This window comes from Argopecten irradians, chromosome 5, assembly GCF_041381155.1.
Source record: "Argopecten irradians isolate NY chromosome 5, Ai_NY, whole genome shotgun sequence".
In the NCBI taxonomy this organism is placed as follows: domain Eukaryota; kingdom Metazoa; phylum Mollusca; class Bivalvia; order Pectinida; family Pectinidae; genus Argopecten; species Argopecten irradians.
In genome coordinates, this window is record NC_091138.1 from 33,981,209 (window position 1) to 34,000,981 (window position 19,773).

The following is a 19,773-nucleotide window of genomic DNA, read 5'->3' on the forward strand; positions in this document are numbered from 1 at the left end:
CCAAGTTCTAAAAGCCCTCTCCACAACAGTTATGTAATAAAATTGCGAAAGCGACATACCACGGTATACAATTTACAAAACATATTGTATTCTAATAAAGAATAGATACATGTACAACAAAAGATAAAGCGAAATTAATAAAACAGGATAAGCATAAAGAAATAACAAGACTGATAAGACGTAGTTGGAGTAATGAAAAGGTTCAAAAGATTTTGTATAATTGTTTACTGATCATGTTAAGCTATTGCATGTGACGTATTGTCTACATATTCAATAGTTCCATCATCTTATCCATTGTCCATCAAATCAAAGGAAGCCCCTTGACAATCAGATTGGCAAATTGAGTGCAAATATATTTCAAATAAATCATTGGTGGTCTTGACATGGCAATCGGGAAACTCTATTCTATCCTAGATATTTTTATTCGTTAAAACATACCCAATTTGATAAAAATCGATAAAGAAATGAAGCTGACAAACTATACATATATAATATTTATTCTATAAATAAAAACAGTGACATTCACATTGACTTTGCCAAAGGTATTTCTATGCTTCATTTATGTGAGATGCTTTTTTTTTTTTTAAATTCATCCATTTTTTTATTAAAAAACTGAAAGAAAACAAAATTTGACGGGAAAAAAAAATCTATTTTTAGCAATAGTGACCTTTGTAGTAAATCCCACGACCCCAATGCCAACCCCCTCCTGTTTAACATAGAAGCTAAAAATGAACAAAAAGTTCTGAATTAATCTATCATATTTTGAAAAAATCACACGGACAATAAAACAATGTCAAACTATTCTATTTTTAGTAACAGTGACCTATAGTTGACCTCTTAACTACAAATTTAATCTCAGTCCGTTTTAGCTCATAATTTAAACTTGTTGTATGAAGTCTAAATATAATTCACTAGCTTCTGTAATGCTTTTCTGTGTAGAACGTTGATGAGATTAATTAAGTACTGTCTCTCTATCAATATATATGGTCTGTTGACCAATGACGAGCTTCGGGCTATGTACATCTTTCACTATGATATACATATAAATGAATATCGATATTGATAGTCTGCATTCTGCAGCTTAAGGCCTATATATGTTACTATATAATAAAACATTTAACAGATATTGTTCATCAGTAGATACTAAAAATAAAAATATCAACAAGGCATTCCTTTTCGCTAACGGATCCAATTAAATAAACAATCCCCTGAAGACGACCTGAAAGGCCTGAAAACGTTAGCGAAAAAGGAATGCAATGTTGATATTCTTATATTTATTGTATATATTATATATCATCATAATACGTCTTCAATAAACAGTCTGAAGAGCTCCCTTGAATGGGGCGAAAGCACTCACTAGTCAGTCGTTATTGTTTTTATTTCTTATAGATTTCGTCCGTAAGGATTTTTCTTTAAATTTATCATATATATATATAAATTAATAAATTTGAAAAAAATCCTTACAGACGAAATCTATAAGATATAAAAACAATAACGACTGACTAGTGAGCGCTTTCGCCCCATTCAAAGGACCTCTTCATACTTTTATTACTTATATAAATGAATTTTAGTACAGTAGTGTCTGGTGGGGGTATATGATAAAGCAACCCCACCACTCATTGCATTTCCCCCCACATAAACATTATGAATTATATCGATGAATTACAAATATCTATTGTGATAATTCGTACTGTGATGAATTACAAATATCTATTGTGATAATTCGTACTGTGATAATTTATTAGTTTCAACGTGTCTTATAAGTGGACGTATTTTATAGTGATACATGTACAGTATGTATTATATTTTTATAAAATATCGTGCATTCGACACAGCCAGGGAGATACTCTCTCTGCCTCCTTCCCCAACTCTCTAATGGCTGTCTTCCAGTCTTCCCCTCTCTCCACGTGATACCGACGGCACCAAACATCCTCCAGCATGACTGGCTGAGGAATCCTCGGCAGCCTACCTCCACTAAGAAGTTCCACGCCTACCAGCCTATTCTTACGCATTCATCTACCAATTCGATCGGCATACTTTGTGTGTTTCCGCTCATGGGCAAATTCACACCAGATTTCCCAGGGCACAGTCAGTTCCGCCATGACCAGTTTCTTCTTGCAAGCAGATAACAACACTATGTCTGGCCTTGGTGATGTCTCCACCATCTCCAGCGAGGCGAACTTGCCTTCCATGTAGACACCCATATCACAGTCTCCTGCACATCCTAGAATGCCTAGGGTGGTCTTACTAGCTGTGTTTGTCTTTCCATTTGAAACTGGATCCATGTTGGTCCTTTCTGCACTCCATTTGCATTCTTCCTCTCTGTTTCAAAGGTGTCTAAGCACCTGGTCATGCCTCCATGTGTATCGCCCTTGAGCAAGTGCCACATCACACGAAAGGATGCGCTCTATGCTTCCGACCGTGTCTCACTGCTGACTTATTATATCATGTTGTCATACCTTTATTGGAAACATCTTGATTTATGAAATTATGTTTATTAAATCCCAACTACACATGACTCAAGATGGGATAATGTTATAAAAAAAAAAAAAGATTAAATTTCAAATCAGATGTCGTTCATCAAAACCATAAACCAACTTTCTGTCGCAGGTACTGAATTTTGCGATTTCCATATTTTCAAAACAAACTCGCGAATATTAACATTTGGGAAATCAAACAATAAATAAAAAACTATGATTAAAATAATGATGTAGATATCAATTGACGAAGATAAACTTTCGCGAATTTATGTAGATATCAATTGACGAAGATAAACTTTCGCGAATTTACTTGGATCGCAAAAATTAAAAAGTAAATCGTACGTGAAAGAAAATTGTTTTACAGTAAACCTTCTCTGTTCATTTCCATTGTTTTCTTTTTTCATTCCTACCATACTTCATCTCATTTCAGATATATATAGTAACGACATTTCTCCACATTATCCGTCCGGTACAGAGTTAGAGCGCTGACTCTCAATTGATACCAACGACATTTGCGATCATTATATATATTTCTAGCCTTTTGATATGTTACTTTCCTCTTCACTAGTCCATACCCATGTCAACAGTTTTTTTTAGATTATGGAAACTAAAATTTCCTCTTGACGGAAATATAATGTCTAAAAAAGTGTCTGATAGAGAAATAATGCATCTTTTCGGAGGCTGATGACAAAACACATACTAACTGGCATCATGTAACCTAAATACATTATAGACGTAGTCCTGATCTGCAAAATACTAACATCTTACCCAAACAAAGATGGGCAAACAAAGGGCAAACGAGAATTGAGAGTATTTCAACACTCTACATAGAAAATTGCTGTTGCCAACTGCGTTCATACTACCGCTTATGTATTCAAAATGAAGATCAATTCTTGAAATATTGTAAAACACCAGTGGGTAAACGAGAAAGAGAGTTAATTTATTTTTGACCTTGGTCAAACACTTCAGCCACAGTAACTAAATACTTCATTATCTAATATCCCTCTTTGCATATTACAGAGTTAGCTCCCTTGCGGGTAGGTATCGATTATTAGGTCATTATTTGTGAGCGCAATCCACGTCGTTTTCTCCGAAACGTATGACGTTACGCTCGCAAACACATGACGTCACAATCAATACCTACCCGCAAGTGCAGATAACTCTGTAATATGCAAATTTGGAATAGGATTTTACATGAGTTTTCATTTCATATGAGGTTTTATGAAACAAGTCTATGAATTTTTATTTTTGCGAGCCTTGGCGAGCAAAAATTAAAACTTCGAGACGAGTTTCATTAAATCTCATAAGATATGAACACAAATTTAAAGTAAGATACTTTTTATCGCATAACTACAAATACCTACATAACAAAGAATTTACGTCAAAATAAATTCCGAAAATCCAGCAGAAGCCGCCATTTTTTCCCGTCGTCATCGTAATCCTGACATCACGTCATTTTTTTCTGACGTCATTTCATTGTTTCTGTCTGACGTCGTAATGAATTTCTGGCCAATGAAAATCGCTCCATGTCATATTACACTAGTGGCATACGCAAAAACATTACACGGACGACATCACTGGATATCAGGCGGATTATGTGATAAACAGAAATATGTTGCAATCTTGTATAAAATATGTACCAGATTTTTTTTCGAAGTAAATTTTCAATATCCTTCATGAATATAACATCATTAATGATTTCCTGTTTGTTTTTGTATTATCAACGAGGTGGCATTCATGTTATACTTAAGGATAAAAATCTTGCTTTATGACTTTTAGTTTATGAGATGATAAACCTAATGGAGCAAGAGGTAAATTGCGTAAACGCGAAACAATATTTTCTTTGAACAATAAAACCAACAGAACGACAGATACATTCTTTTACCGTGAGTTATTCGCCGTCAAAATTATACTGCCGTCATGTTTATCCATGCACAACAGCCATTCAGAAAAAGCGCGCCGTTGACTGCAGCTTAATCTCGGCTTTTCCCCAGGACATCCCAAAAAGTTCCTATAATTCGGTTATTTTAAATAGCAACAACACATTTGAAAATTTAATCTGTTTTATTGTATGTCACCGATTGTTTCTTACATGTGTTATTTGTAAACAGCAATCTGATTAAAACCAACTCTTCAATACACTCACGCTATCGGGTTTTCTCAGATCTTCATTGTTAAGCGTACTGGTTTTAATCAGATTGTCGTAAACAGTGATTTTGTGAAATATCAAAAGAAGTAGTCAATGTTTACATGTACAAATTGTAGTCATACGCACTGAATCGGGTCACGTTTCCGCACTCAAGTTATCTGTATCGTTAAATAGATCTGCCCCAACTTAGTATATCGGCAATTGTAAGTATTGTTACATAAACCGCAGTTGTATGCCTAAGTTTTATTTACATGTAAATACAAATGATTTTTCTATTTTTATAAATCCTAGAGATACAACATGTTTATTAGACTCTTACTTTCACCATTGATGACTTAAAATTCCCAATATCAAAGACCCTGGACACTTTTTTTTCAAACTAGACAATATAACCTTTGTAAAATACAGCTTTTAATAGTTAATTTAATAGCAGTAATAACTTTTTATTTATTTTTTTTTTCAAAAGTTTTCAATGTGTAAAAGTTACATCAGACATTAGCACACTCATTCATCATCATCATACATATACCCACTCAATGTACAACGTCATTCAATAACCATCATATCCCACAGTAGCAAACTATATATTATAATTATCGCCACTCAATAAACAGCATCACCCTAGCTACAGTAATGCACATTAACATCATCACTCCATTTGCATCATCATCACAATTATCATCATTACAAAACTGAACAAATAATGTAAACATTTGCAACACTACCAGTTTTTCCCACTTTTTTCAATTCTTATCAAACCTTTCTTTGGCAGCATCAACTTTACTAGTTACTGTATTTTTGTGTCCTATAGTGTTCATTGATAGTGTTAATAAAAGTATTTACATTTATGGAGTTATTAAAACTGAAGGGAATAACGAGTGCGTCTAAAAGATTTTCAAAATTATAAAGAAGGTTCTGAACCTATTGGCATTCCCACAGTACATGTATACTAGTCTCAGTCTCAGAATTACAGAGAACACATAATGGAGAAATAACAACACGAGATTTACATAGCAGAGAGTTTGTAGTAAGAATATAATGATTCCCTCTATACTTAAACCACTGAAGCTTTGTGTTTTTAGTTATAGTGAAGGGAAGTTTGAAAAATGTATTCCAAGTAGGATTATCTTTATCAGGAGTCCTATTCCATTTTTTCTGCCCAGTTAGAATTACATTGTGTTTAGAAGTGTTTATATCCTTTCTACTTCATTAGAAATAATTCCAGGTTAATTGGGGTGTAAGGATGTACAACATCAGCATATATGGGAGAGCCGAATTGTAGCAATGTTTCTTAACTGAGGATACTTAGATATTGTAGAAAATTACTGTGAATTAATCAAAGGTACAAAAGTACCAGTAACTTTATCCTTCACTAGATCTTGTATCACTAAACTGCTTTTTGATACCAGTCATTCATAAAAATATATTTTTCCTTAAGCCTTGAAAACTTCACTAGACTTGAACACGTCAAATTAAGATGGCTTACAGTATTTTAGTTGTTGTTACAAGCAAATTGTTGTTGAACTTTTACGTCTTGCTGATTCCGTTTACAATTTCGCAGGAACTAGAACGCGATCCTTTGCAGACACTTTTGATGATGCCTATACCCCAAAGCACATTCAATACGTCTAAGGGCACACAGGTAATTATCATTACGTACAGTTTATTTCCTAGGAGGGCAAAATCTTCTGACCCAATATACGTGTATACGGTATACCAGTAAAATGGTATAGAAAATATCCTGGTGAGTATAAAAGTGACCGCCGCTATACGACGGTGCAGGACGTACATTGTACTGGACCTGTCAACGTTTGCTTTATCAAACATCCACCTGAAATAGATAAAAATATCGTCCTTAGTACCAGAAAAACATACGGGGTAATAACGAACAAAATGTAACGCATGCGAATTCTGCAGATGTCGAAAATGACATATTTCTTTTGCTAAATAATGTCGATTTGCCACATTCAATCACTGGAAAGAGTAAAACGAGGCCTTACTTTTAATGGCACTATTTTAAGTGATGTTTTGAACCATCAAGTATTGTATTAAACGTAGACAATGGACGGTCCTCATGTTGTCTACACGATTATCAGTATATTATAGATAATATAATTACCTTGTCGATAATCAATAAGTTATACACAATAGAAATACATACATAATAGAATTACCGTGTCGATAATCAATATGTTATACAGTCAAACCTCGATGTATCGAAGTTCAAGGGACCGTCAGAAAAACTTCGAAACAACGAGACTTCGAATTATTCGTGGTTGAAATTAGACCGATGTTGGTTTTTTTACCATGACCAACTGTGGTAGTTGTGTACATGTCGTCTCCGTTCCGTAAACTTTATAATCATTATATCACATAATAGTGTCAGTTACCTAAGAGTCTATAACAAATGGTCCATGAAAAAAGTTCGATACATCGAGAACTTCGATTCATAAAACTTCGATTCATACATGGGTTAGTTAGTAATGTTATATAGTGAAGAAATTCGGGACCAGGCAAAGAGTTCGATACAGCTAGAAATTCGATTCATCGAAGTTCGAATCATCGAGGTTTGACTGTACATAATAGAATTACCTTGTCGATAATCAATATGTTATACATAATATAATTACCTTGTCGATAATCAATATGTTATACATTAGAATTACCTTGTCGATAATCAATATGTTATACATAATATAATTACCTTGTCGATAATCAATATGTTATACATAATAGAATTACCTTGTCGATAATCAATATGTTATACATAATAGAATTACCTTGTCGATAATCAATATGTTATACATAATAGAATTACCTTGTCGATAATCAATAAATTATACACAATAGAATTACATACATAGTAGAATTACCTAGTAGTTAATCAATATGGTTTACATGATAGAATTACATACATAGTAGAATAACTCAGTAGATAATCAATATGTTATACATAATATAATTACCTAGTCGATAATCAATATGTTATAGATTATATAATTACCTAGTCGGATAATCAATATATTATAGATTATATAATTACCTTGTCGATAATCAATATATTATAGATTATATAATTACCTTGTCGATAATCAATATATTATAGATTATATAATTACCTAGTCGATAATCAATATATTATAGATTATATAATTACCTAGTCGATAATCAATATATTATAGATTATATAATTACCTTGTCGATAATCAATATATAATAGATTATATAATTACCTAGTCGATAATCAATATATTATAGATTATATAATTACCGTATATTTACAAAAGCTGTTGATAGTACTGTCATGAGTCTAAAGTTGGCGAAATAAGGCATCACGCCATAAGTCTGAAAAATGGAATACCATGTTCATCAGAAAACAAAGTAAAACAATGACTTCTATGTTCATAGAGATGATCTTACATACGTGGATATGTAAAAATATGAAATTAATCAAACGAATTCAATACTGTGTCTGTACTTCGAGTCTTTAGGTACATGAATATGCCATATCAATTACAGATCTTATTAAATTCTTAAGGACTATTATATGCGCTTGTTCATTGGGCGCAAATTTATGAATATTGTTTTAGAATATTATTTATTGCGGCTTACATAACAAGTGGATAAGAAACGACGCCAGTGTGATTTACACCAGGGACCGAAGATGTCTGAATGAGTAATCTAATTTACTAGAATGAATGATCTAACTTACTGGAATGAGTGATATAACTAACTAGAATGAGTGTTATAACTTACTAGAATGAGTGATATAACTTACTAGAATGAGTGATATAACTAACTAGAATGAGTGTTATAACTTACTAGAATGAGTGATATAACTTACTAGAATGAGTGTTATAACTAACTAGAATGAGTACAAGTAATATAACTAACTAGAATGAGTGATCTAACTTACTAGAATGAGTGATCTAACTTACTAGAATGAGTGATCTAACTAACTAGAATGAGTACAAGGATCTAACTAACTAGAATGAGTACAAGTAATATAACTTACTAGAATGAGTGATATAACTTACTAGAATTAGTAATATGACTTACTAGAATGAGTGATATAACTAACTAGAATGAGTGATCTAACTTACTAGAATGAGTGATATAACTTACTAGAATGAGTGATCTTACTTACTAGAATGAGTGATATAACTTACTAGAATGAGTAATATAACTTACTAGAATGAGTGATATAACTTACTAGAATGAGTAATCTAACTTACTAGAATGAGTGATCTAACTAACTAGAATGAGTGATCTAACTTACTAGAATGAGTGATCTAACTTACTAGAATGAGTGATATAACTTACTAGAATGAGTGATATAACTTACTAGAATGAGTGATATAACTTACTAGAATGAGTAATATAACTAACTAGAATGAGTGATCTAACTAACTAGAATGAGTGATCTTACTTACTAGAATGAGTGATATAACTTACTAGAATGAGTGATCTTACTTACTATAAGGAGTGATCTAACTTACAAGAATGAGTGATATAACTTACTAGAATGAGTAATATAACTTACTAGAATGAGTAATATAACTTACTAGAATGAGTGATATAACTCACTAGAATGAGTGATCTAACTTACTAGAATGAGTGATCTAACTTACTAGAATGAGTGATCTAACTTACTAGAATGAGTGATATAACTTACTAGAATGAGTGATCTAACTTACTAGAATGAGTGATCTAACTTACTAGAATGAGTGATATAACTTACTAGAATGAGTAATCTAACTGACTAGAATGAGTGATCTAACTTACTAGAATGAGTGATATAACTAACTAGAATGAGTGATCTAACTTACTAGAATGAGTGATCTAACTTACTAGAATGAGTGATATAACTTACTAGAATGAGTGATATAACTTACTAGAATGAGTGATCTAACTTACTAGAATGAGTGATATAACTTACTAGAATGAGTGATCTAACTTACTAGAATGAGTGATATAACTTACTAGAATGAGTAATCTAACTTACTAGAATGAGTGATCTAACTTACTAGAATGAGTGATATAACTTACTAGAATGAGTGATATAACTTACTAGAATGAGTGATCTAACTTACTAGAATGAGTGATATAACTTACTAGAATGAGTGATATAACTTACTAGAATGAGTGATATAACTAACTAGAATGAGTGATATAACTTATCTAGAATGAGTGATATAACTTACTATAATGAGTGATATAACTTACTAGAATGAGTGATCTAACTTACTAGAATGAGTGATCTAACTTACTAGAATGAGTGATATAACTTACTAGAATGAGTAATATAACTTACTAGAATGAGTGATCTAACTTACTAGAATGAGTGATATAACTTACTAGAATGAGTGATCTAACTTACTAGAATGAGTGATATAACTAACTAGAATGAGTGATATAACTAACTAGAATGAGTGATCTTACTTACTAGAATGAGTGATATAACTTACTAGAATGAGTGATCTAACTTACTAGAATGAGTAATATAACTAACTAGAATGAGTGATATAACTTACTAGAATGAGTAATATAACTAACTAGAATATAAGACTCTTTCATATGTACACATGGAGGATAGGGGTATTCCACCCGAGGGGTCAGAAAATGTGGTAAAACCCGAGGCTTGCCGAGGGTTTTACCACATTTTCTGACCCCGAGGGTGGAATACCCCTATCCTCCATGTGTACATATGAAAGAGTCTTTTTCTCTCATATCATTACCAAATTTCCGTTAAAATACCTGCCGGTCCATCATTTTACTTCATTTTTCCGATTTTTTATTACATAATTTTATGCTAAAACAATAAGATATCCTTGAAAAGCATACCCGTTTTTGGCAAACTGAAAGTTTGCGGACAAAATAAGATCCTTTTGTTGTATCTTATCTGGGTGAATGTATAATTATCTTAAAAATATTTCGCGGCCTGACCGACTTTTTTCCTGTACCCGATCACATGGTACACGTTTACGTACATCCGCGAAATATATAGCGCCAATGTACAAAACATAAAACAATCAAAGAGAAAAGATTGATTTTGTGTGACACATGTATTTCAGTTCTAACTACAACATTGTTGTCATTTTGAAGAAACGTAGCGGTAATTTTCACTGTTTTGTCACTTCAGTCAAAGCACTGCGTCATACGTGACGTCACGACTTTCGTCGGAATTCCATTCATATATTGGCGGTCAAGGCTACTCCGAGTCGCTCTCGATCACCATGATCAGACGATGTTTTGATTTAGGAGCTTGTTTTGTTGTATCAACATTTTTCACAGTTGTTCATATGGGATCCAGCGAACATGATTTCGATACGAGTGTCCGACCTTTGTTGTGATACAGGATTGTACGTAACGTATTTAAACGTGATTCTTGTTTAGAAGCGAAGCGGAGGACTGTTCTCGCTCAGATGGTAGGCTATCGTACGTTAACTATAATATGTGGTTTTCAGGTTCGACAGCATGTTTGAAATCATAAATTTGTGTCTATCATTCAGAGTTCTATAATCATTTAGCGATTGTGTGTGTTGTCAGTAAGTTAACAGAAACATGCAGGCTACAGTACGGGACATGATAGTCGGTCATTTTTGGACTTGACGTGACACAGGGGCACGGAACATATTCATTAATGATTACGCCTAGTAGATATACATAAACTTCATATTCTAATAGGATACGATGCACGCATGATCAAAATATTATATATATTAACAGCATTTACGTGCCCCTATGCAACAGGTAGGCCTAGATGGCATATTTCAACAGTTGTCTCCATGTAACACAAATTAATCCGCGCACGTGAAATGCCATGTAAGATAGATTTATCTTACATAGCTATCTTACATGGGCAAACTCTATATAGCATAGCCTGATATGAGAGAATGAGTGATCTTACTTACTAGAATGAGTAATATAACTTACTAGAACGAGTAATATAACTAACTAGAATGAGTGATATAACTTACTAGAATGAGTAATATAACTAACTAGAATGAGTGATCTTACTTACTAGAATGAGTGTTATAACTTACTAGAATGAGTAATATAACTAACTAGAATGAGTGATCTTACTTACTAGAATGAGTAATATAACTTACTAGAATGAGTAATATGACTTACTATAATGAGTGATATAACTTACTAGAATGAGTTATATAACTAACTAGAATGAGTGATCTTACTTACTAGAATGAGTGATCTAACTTACTAGAATGAGTGATCTTACTTACTAGAATGAGTACAAGTGATATAACTTACTAGAATGAGTGATATAACTAACTAGAATGAGTGATATAACTTACTAGAATGAGTGATATAACTTACTAGAATGAGTGATATAACTTACTAGAATGAGTAATATAACTTACTAGAATGAGTGATATAACTAACTAGAATGAGTGATCTAACTTACTAGAATGAGTGATATAACTAACTAGAATGAGTAATATAACTAACTAGAATGAGTGATCTTACTTACTAGAATGAGTACAAGTAATATAACTTACTAGAATGAGTGTTATAACTTACTAGAATGAGTACAAGTGATATAACTAACTAGAATGAGTGTTATAACTTACTAGAATGTACAAGTGATCTAACTTACTAGAATGAGTGATATAACTTACTAGAATGAGTAATCTAACTGACTAGAATGAGTAATATAACTAACTAGAATGAGTGATATAACTTACTAGAATGAGTGATATAACTAACTAGAATGAGTGATATAACTTACTAGAATGAGTGATCTAACTAACTAGAATGAGTACAAGTGATATAACTTACTGGAATGAGTGTATTAACTTACTAGAATGAGTACAAGTGATATAACTAACTAGAATGAGTGATATAACTAACTAGAATGAGTGATATAACTGACTAGAATGAGTAATATAACTTACTAGAATGAGTAATATAACTTACTAGAATGAGTGTTATAACTTACTAGAATGAGTACAAGTGATATAACTTACTAGAATGAGTGTTATAACTTACTAGAATGAGTACAAGTGATATAACTAACTAGAATGAGTGATATAACTGACTAGAATGAGTAATATAACTTACTAGAATGAGTAATATAACTTACTAGAATGAGTGATATAACTTACTAGAATGAGTATTCTAACTGACTAGAATGAGTAATATAACTTACTAGAATAATTGATCTAACTTACTAGAATAATTGATATAACTTACTAGAATGAGTGATCTAACTTACTAGAATGATTGATCTAACTTACTAGAATGAGTGATATCAACTATTTGTTATATCGACTGTTTGTAATATCATCAGAAAACACTATACTGTGTCCACTTTGACATTATGATATATTGATTATCAATGCATGTTTTATTTCCAACATATAAAATTTTGCATTTTATACAAGACGTATTCAGCTCTAACAACTTTAGACGGTTTTGTTTTGCTCATTGATGCTCAATTTTCTTAGACTGGACATTGATGATTGTAAAATACCGATCTACTGTACAGTAATGACATGCATGTAAAACCGACATTTTTATATTTGCATTTAAAAAGTGATATCACCAATCAAATTATATATTTATGTATATATTACTTTTGAAAACAAATATGTTATATCACCTATTCAAATCGACATATAAGTAGGAGATCATTATGAAAGGGCGGTGAAGAGCAAATAGCATACTTACATAAACATAATAAAAAGCATAAATTGTGGCTGCATGATGAACATAATACTTGAAGGTGTCCATATTCTGTTCATAATCCAACACTAAGGAGACTGTGTCTGTAATCAGTAAAAGATAGGAAAGTATTAGAATACACGGTTGATTGACTATCTCACGCTACATTTACCACTGAGATAAGTGAAGGGTAGCAGAGTAGTCTAATCAACCGTGGATCTCTAATAATGTGAAACATAAACAACTTGAGAAACTGAAGTTGGAAATGCATTTGCTCATAACATCCACTGAGCTACTTACTGCGGTACATCGATCATACTAGTTTCATGTTTTCTTATAACACATTTTTTCATGTCAAGCCATAAATCAACCAGACACTGCCATGATGTCTAAGACTGGTGTCGGGGCCAGAGTATCTCGGGCTAAAACAAGCATTGGTCAAAATACAATGGACATAAATACAGACTACGGCAATCAATGATTTTAATTTCGGAATTTTTGGTCACATACATTGTAGGTTCCCAAACCACTTAACTCTGCTAATGTAAGATGCAAAATGGTGATTTGGCGTGTATCTTGGATAAGAGAGAGAGTTCATGATATGGTGGCGGTCTTGGATTTCTGATCAACTGAAAAATAACACAATTTTGTCGGGACCATATCGGGATCAAGTTTCAGCCAAATCGCATCAGTAGAACTTCAAAAAGAAGTTCAAAATGTGTCATCATGGATTTCGGACCGACCCGAAAAATACACTTGGTCATAACCATGTCAGGATCATATCAGGCAAGTTCCAGCTCAATCCCAATGGTAGAACTTGAGATCCTTCGGATCATAAGACCTAATAAGGAACCTCATCAGATATTGCTTTTTTAAATTCGATCAAAATGATTAACTGTTCTATCTGTATAGGAGAAACACCTCAAACTATAGATTAGTCAAGATAATGGACAATGCGAGGCCCGTCTTACTTAAAACATGGCACTCTGATGTAAAATGCTAACTATGGCTATTGTGTAACTAATCTACAGCTACAGGTAAGGCCTTCAACCATCTTTGACACCGAACATGTCAGCACAGTAACTGTTGTAATATGTCTACTCTGGTCGTGCATGCGTTGCATGAATTTTTTTAATGAAATTCCATACCAATGTTACTACCAGAGATTTTTTTGTGAGTTTGAGTTCTCTTCATTCTGAGTGGAGCAGTACAAGAGGCAACATGACAGACAGTACAGATCAGATCTTTACGAAGTCAAACTATCTAAAATGATTATCAAATTTCCAATAACAGAGTTTATTTTGTGATATGTTAATTTAACTGCTCTTTATGTCAGAGGCAGACCATTCACTTGGATATAACTTGTCGGAAATTCACAAGATATGGAGGATTACCATGGAAACGTATTAATTTTGAATATACCGCTCTACGTTATGAAATGAAGAATATGATTGGTCCTAAAACATAATATCAAGATTTAGTGGATACTAAAGGAAACTACATTGAAATTCAGTGAAAACGGCAAAGTGATGAAAAGAAAGCTTAAAATGTCAAATTTGTTCAGTAGGCTTTGTGTGATTCTTGGATAAGGAATTATACCGAAATTATTCAATTTGGGAAACGTGGATTTATGTTTTACGTGTATGTATATTCAAGAAATTACGCAATTAACAGTGAAATGTTTGGGAAATATAAGCATTCATTCAATTTCAATGAAAGAAAGTACACATATCTATCTAAAATTAAAATATCATTGTAGGAATGCCTGTGCTGTCGAAATACTAAAGAGTCTTGATTTTCAACACAAGGAGTAATTTTATGCGTTGTGGTTGATGTGATTGGATTTATGCCGATGTCCACGAATCAATATATAAAACAGAAAATATGTAATAATATGTATTATTGAAGTTTTCTATTACATTTATGTTGCATTTGATTACATTTATTTGTTATTTATCCGTCCGATTCTACAATGCTGCATTTAGTGTCAATCTCTACCTTTCATTGTACATTTGTTTACCTGGAACTGTAGATTAGTTGAAACTAATCTACAGCTACAGGTAAACTAATGTACAGTGAAAGGTGTACTAATCTACAGACAGAACAAGTACTTGAATAATAGTCTAAATAAAGTACTGGGGACAACAAAAGATGACATCATAGCCATGTTTTAACATTATTTATTTCACTTACCTGCCATGAAAAATCCCGATACCATGGCACAATTCAGTCTTACCAGCGGACGGTCACTCCTTAAAAACAATTTATTTATTTAATGTTTCTTTTTTTTTATATTATCCATTTATTTATTGTTTTTAAATATTTAATCTGTGTCGAGTAAAAAGTAAATAATAAACATAAGTTTCTGTTTACCTGATTTCGATATTGCTAAATTCTTTTTTTACAGAGACAACCAATCAAAATACTGCATACAAACAACAAACACAAACTTTTATTGGTTATTGATGATGATTTTAACTGTTATACCTGGTCTGGACTGGATAGTTAATTCTTATCCAATCAAACATCACGAAACCTTTTGTAACGTTATTTATGATTGGCTAATCCGAAACAGGAGACTCCTCGATGCATATTCATCATATGTGCTAATAATAATCGGTTTATCATATACTTACCATACAGGATCATTGCTGACCACCTCATCACACAGTAGGGTGTAAAAACAGGCCACGCTGACCAGGAGAGAGTGGAAACACGATACAAATCTGAAAGTTGATTAAGGATAGTTTTCTTAACCGAAACCATACTATCAAATATGAACATTTTAAATCTGTAAATATATCACATACATTAGTACGGTGGCTGATTTGTTCCATTTCGTCTTTTACAATTAGAATTAACAAACCTTAATTTTCGTCTATTCGGCGAAAAGACGAAAATAAACAAACCTTAATTGGCGAAAAGACGAAAATTAACAAACCTTAAATTTCGTCTTTTCGACTTCCGGTGCGGCGTGGAAGCCAGTTTGAAATCTTTTTATGTGATTGACTTAATTGTTCAATATGATGCATCAAAGTAGTTGATGATAACAATCGATTTATTAAATTGACAGGTATTACAAGGTAATTACGCTTATCAAAACATTGCCATGTATATGTAAGGCACATAATCAATTCAAAATGCTCAACAAAGCACTTATAGGAGTTACCTCCCCTACGCAAATTAAAAAAAAAGTTTTCGGCAGGTAATATTTGAAAGCGTTCGAACCGCGGATCAATTTGTTAAAAAATAATTATGAAATACAACTCGTGACGATACGATGATATTTTGGCGCGAGGAGACTGATGATAAAACTCAGCATGTAATATATTTCGCCCCCAAAAAAACGAAAAGACGAAATATAAGGTTTCTTAATTCTCGTCTTTTCACCCCGAAAAGACAAAATTTAAGGTTTGTTAATTTTGTTTTTTTTCGGGCGAAAAGATGAAATTAAAGGTTTGTTAATGATCGTCTTTTCGGGCGAAAAGACGAGATTTTTGAAGGCGAAAAGACGAAAATTAAAGGCACTTATTAGCGTGCATCACTTTCGTCTTTTCGTGTTTGGCTTTTCGTCTTTTCGTCTTATCGGGGCGAAAAGACGAAATTTAAATTTGTTAATTTTCGTCTTTTCGGGCTGAAAAGACGAAAAGACGCTCGGGGCGAAAAGACTTACAATAGTGACACCATTATTTAAACATTACATCACTCATAAAGTAAAACGTAATACATTTTTCTATCTATATAAGATGAAAGATAATTTAGATTAGGCCGATCCCTATAAGAAGCTTTCCATGTTACCATTACTTTGATTCTGCAACATGTAATTTTCGTGGCTTTGAACATTATTTTGAAGATACAAATTTGTTCATTGATTAATTTTCACAATATTACATTACACCTTAGCATTTTTTTTTATTTGTGATTCCATTCAGAACTGCGAAAACAACTTAAATACCTACACAACGAATATTCCATCTGATATAGTATCATAAAATTTGAATTTACTTAATGATAGATTAATAAAATCATACAGTGAATACCAAACTGTAGACAAGCTGTTTTTCCCGGTTACTTAATCTCGCGACGATTTAGTTGCGGTTGACCTTTGAGTACGTGCTGTTCCTCTATTTAAAACATTTTCGCAGCGTGTCAGTTTCGCGATTTCTTGTCGCCTACGCGGAATACTCGGTTTACAACAACAATTACTTACCGAAAATTCCAGCTATGTCGGTCTTCTACAGAAAGATTTGTATAAGATTTTGTAATTTTTGTGCCAAACAATGGTACTACTTTTCTATAGAGTAACATAGTCACACAAAAGGTTATCAATGTCACAGGATAATATGTCGACTCAAACACCCAACTCTTGTCCATTCTCCTCATTATGACACCTCCCTGTAGGAGGAAAATCAAGAATAATAATAATAAACACACACACACATAATGAACACTAGTCACTTCGCTTATTCCATCTTTGCATATTACAGAGTTAGCTCACATTGCGGGTAGTATCGATCGTTACGTCATTTTTTGTGGGCGCAATTCACGTCGTTTTCATCGAAAAGTATGACGTTACGCTCGCAAACACATGACGTGACAATCAATACCTACCCGCAAGCACAGAATAAAGTTTGCGTATTTCGTGAACAATGAGCAATCGCGGAAATGGAGGTAAGCTACATGTAGAACCATAGAGGTCTCGATCGCGAAAATTAAAGTCGTGAAAAAGACGTCATGCGTAAAACGTGAAATTTAGTGGCAACTAAAATTAGTTTACAGTAAGTGAAACATTGGAGAATTTCACACACACTTGTGTGTATGACTATAGTGTAACTGCTACCATACCTATATACATGTAATACTTACGGGTAATGTTGAAAGTGGGGCAATGCTGTACCCAGTACTTAGAAAGGTTTTATCAACATAATGTATAGTTACTGACATGTATGGCAGTTATATACGTGAATCTGTAAACATTGATGATATCTTTATTATACGAAATATGTCATTTATTAGAAAAAAATCATCCTTTGTGATGAATTTATGAGATATGATTTTTATTTTAACTATACAACTGTGTGTTATACGTATATTGAATGTAATTGTTTTTTATCCCATAACTATGCATATTTCACAATGGAAAAACCATGTGATAAATTCCATAGCAGTTGGATATCATTTATGTTTACACACTCCAGTGTGTAAACACCTACAGCGCCTCTACACACTCCAGTGTGTAAACACCTACAGCGCCTCTGATTGGTCAACTCCAATATCTCTTGATTCCGATTGGCTTTCAACTTCGGGCTACTTTTCATAGCGCATGTTCTTTTAAATAACAATGTATTTACTGTATAACAGGTAGTTGCTTATTCAAAGTATTAAACAATTGCATATTGGCTGTCTGTTTAGGCACTATATTTTATGGCCGGAAAGATATCACTACACAATGTATGGTGGTAAGTTTCCCTGAATGAAGACGAGAAAATGGTCACCACATCATAAATATAGAGTTAAGTTATGGGATAAATAAGTTCCCCAACGCATGACTGTGTTTATCACGTTTATCTAAACTCTCGTTAGTTAATTTTTATTTTTTTTTAATTGCTTAAGCTCGTGTCTTTTCAAAATTTGAAAATTAACTAACTCGAGTATGATAAACATGATAAACAACAGTCACTTGTTGGGGAACCTCTATATCTATAATGAAATCATCTTTAAATAATTACCAAACAGTTCACAATTATATTTTTCTTTCTATGGTATACTTTACCTTATGAAAACCTGACACAGATGTGGCTATCCAGATACGATATGTCAACACAAGTAATCAATATTTTCACACTCTCTCCATTATCACTTGTATTAAATCACCAACTCGATTCACGCCACTTTCATATAACTTATTATTGATAATATTGCACATGTAATTGATATCAATTAACGATTCAAGTGTATCAAGGTAGATTATGGCTCGTGGCAATTTATTCTAGTAATGACCAAAATGGGCAAGCTGTGTCATCTATAAGCATAGCCAATTAAGATGCATTCGGGTGATATTATTAGCAGAGGTCATCTGTCATCTTGCCTTTGGTGATAGTAATATTGAAAATAGTAAGATAGTTGGATTGGGTTATAATGCACGGCAGTTTGTTTGATTAAACTAACGTCATATTAATAGTCAGGGCTTGTAAATAGGCCTCCATTGTATGCGGTGTGTAGTGTGTGTGAAGTGCGAGGTGCGTGTTTTGGGACACTGTGGTATGTTCGTGTTGTGACTTGTGGTATAGTGGAATTTTTGCCCTTTTTATAGTGCTATATCACTGAAGCATGCCGCCGAGACATCAACAGTTGCGTAGGAAGATGAAACGTAATGCTGGGGGGCTGTCAATCACTTTATATTCGAGAGAAATGCCTGGGGCAATTGCCTGTCAATCACTTTATATTCGGGAGTAACGC

General features: G+C 32.9%; 1 protein-coding gene across 1 annotated transcript; it reads right to left on the reverse strand.

Annotated features, from left to right (window-relative positions):
• Window positions 1–4,525: 4,525 nt before the first annotated feature.
• On the reverse strand, window positions 4,526–17,704 carry LOC138324545 (TLC domain-containing protein 4-B-like). Its single transcript, XM_069269598.1, has 6 exons — window positions 17,525–17,704; window positions 15,951–16,040; window positions 15,508–15,566; window positions 13,321–13,418; window positions 7,901–7,974; window positions 4,526–6,460 (listed from the first exon to the last, which is right to left on the reverse strand). The coding sequence occupies exons 1-6, from the start codon at window positions 17,695–17,697 to the stop codon at window positions 6,157–6,159; spliced, it is 798 nt and encodes a 265-aa protein (XP_069125699.1). The 5' UTR covers window positions 17,698–17,704; the 3' UTR covers window positions 4,526–6,156.
• Window positions 17,705–19,773: the final 2,069 nt, after the last annotated feature.

Coding starts and splice junctions, on each gene's coding strand:
- LOC138324545 (XM_069269598.1), bottom strand. CDS start 17,697: ATGAGGAGAATGGACAAGAGTTGGGTGTTTGAGTCGACATATTATCCT. Junction 13,419..15,507: donor ATCGGGATTTTTCATGGCAG/GTAAGTGAAATA, acceptor TACTGATTACAG/ACACAGTCTCCTTAGTGTTG. Junction 7,975..13,320: donor ATGCTTTTTATTATGTTTAT/GTAAGTATGCTA, acceptor TCCATTTTTCAG/ACTTATGGCGTGATGCCTTA.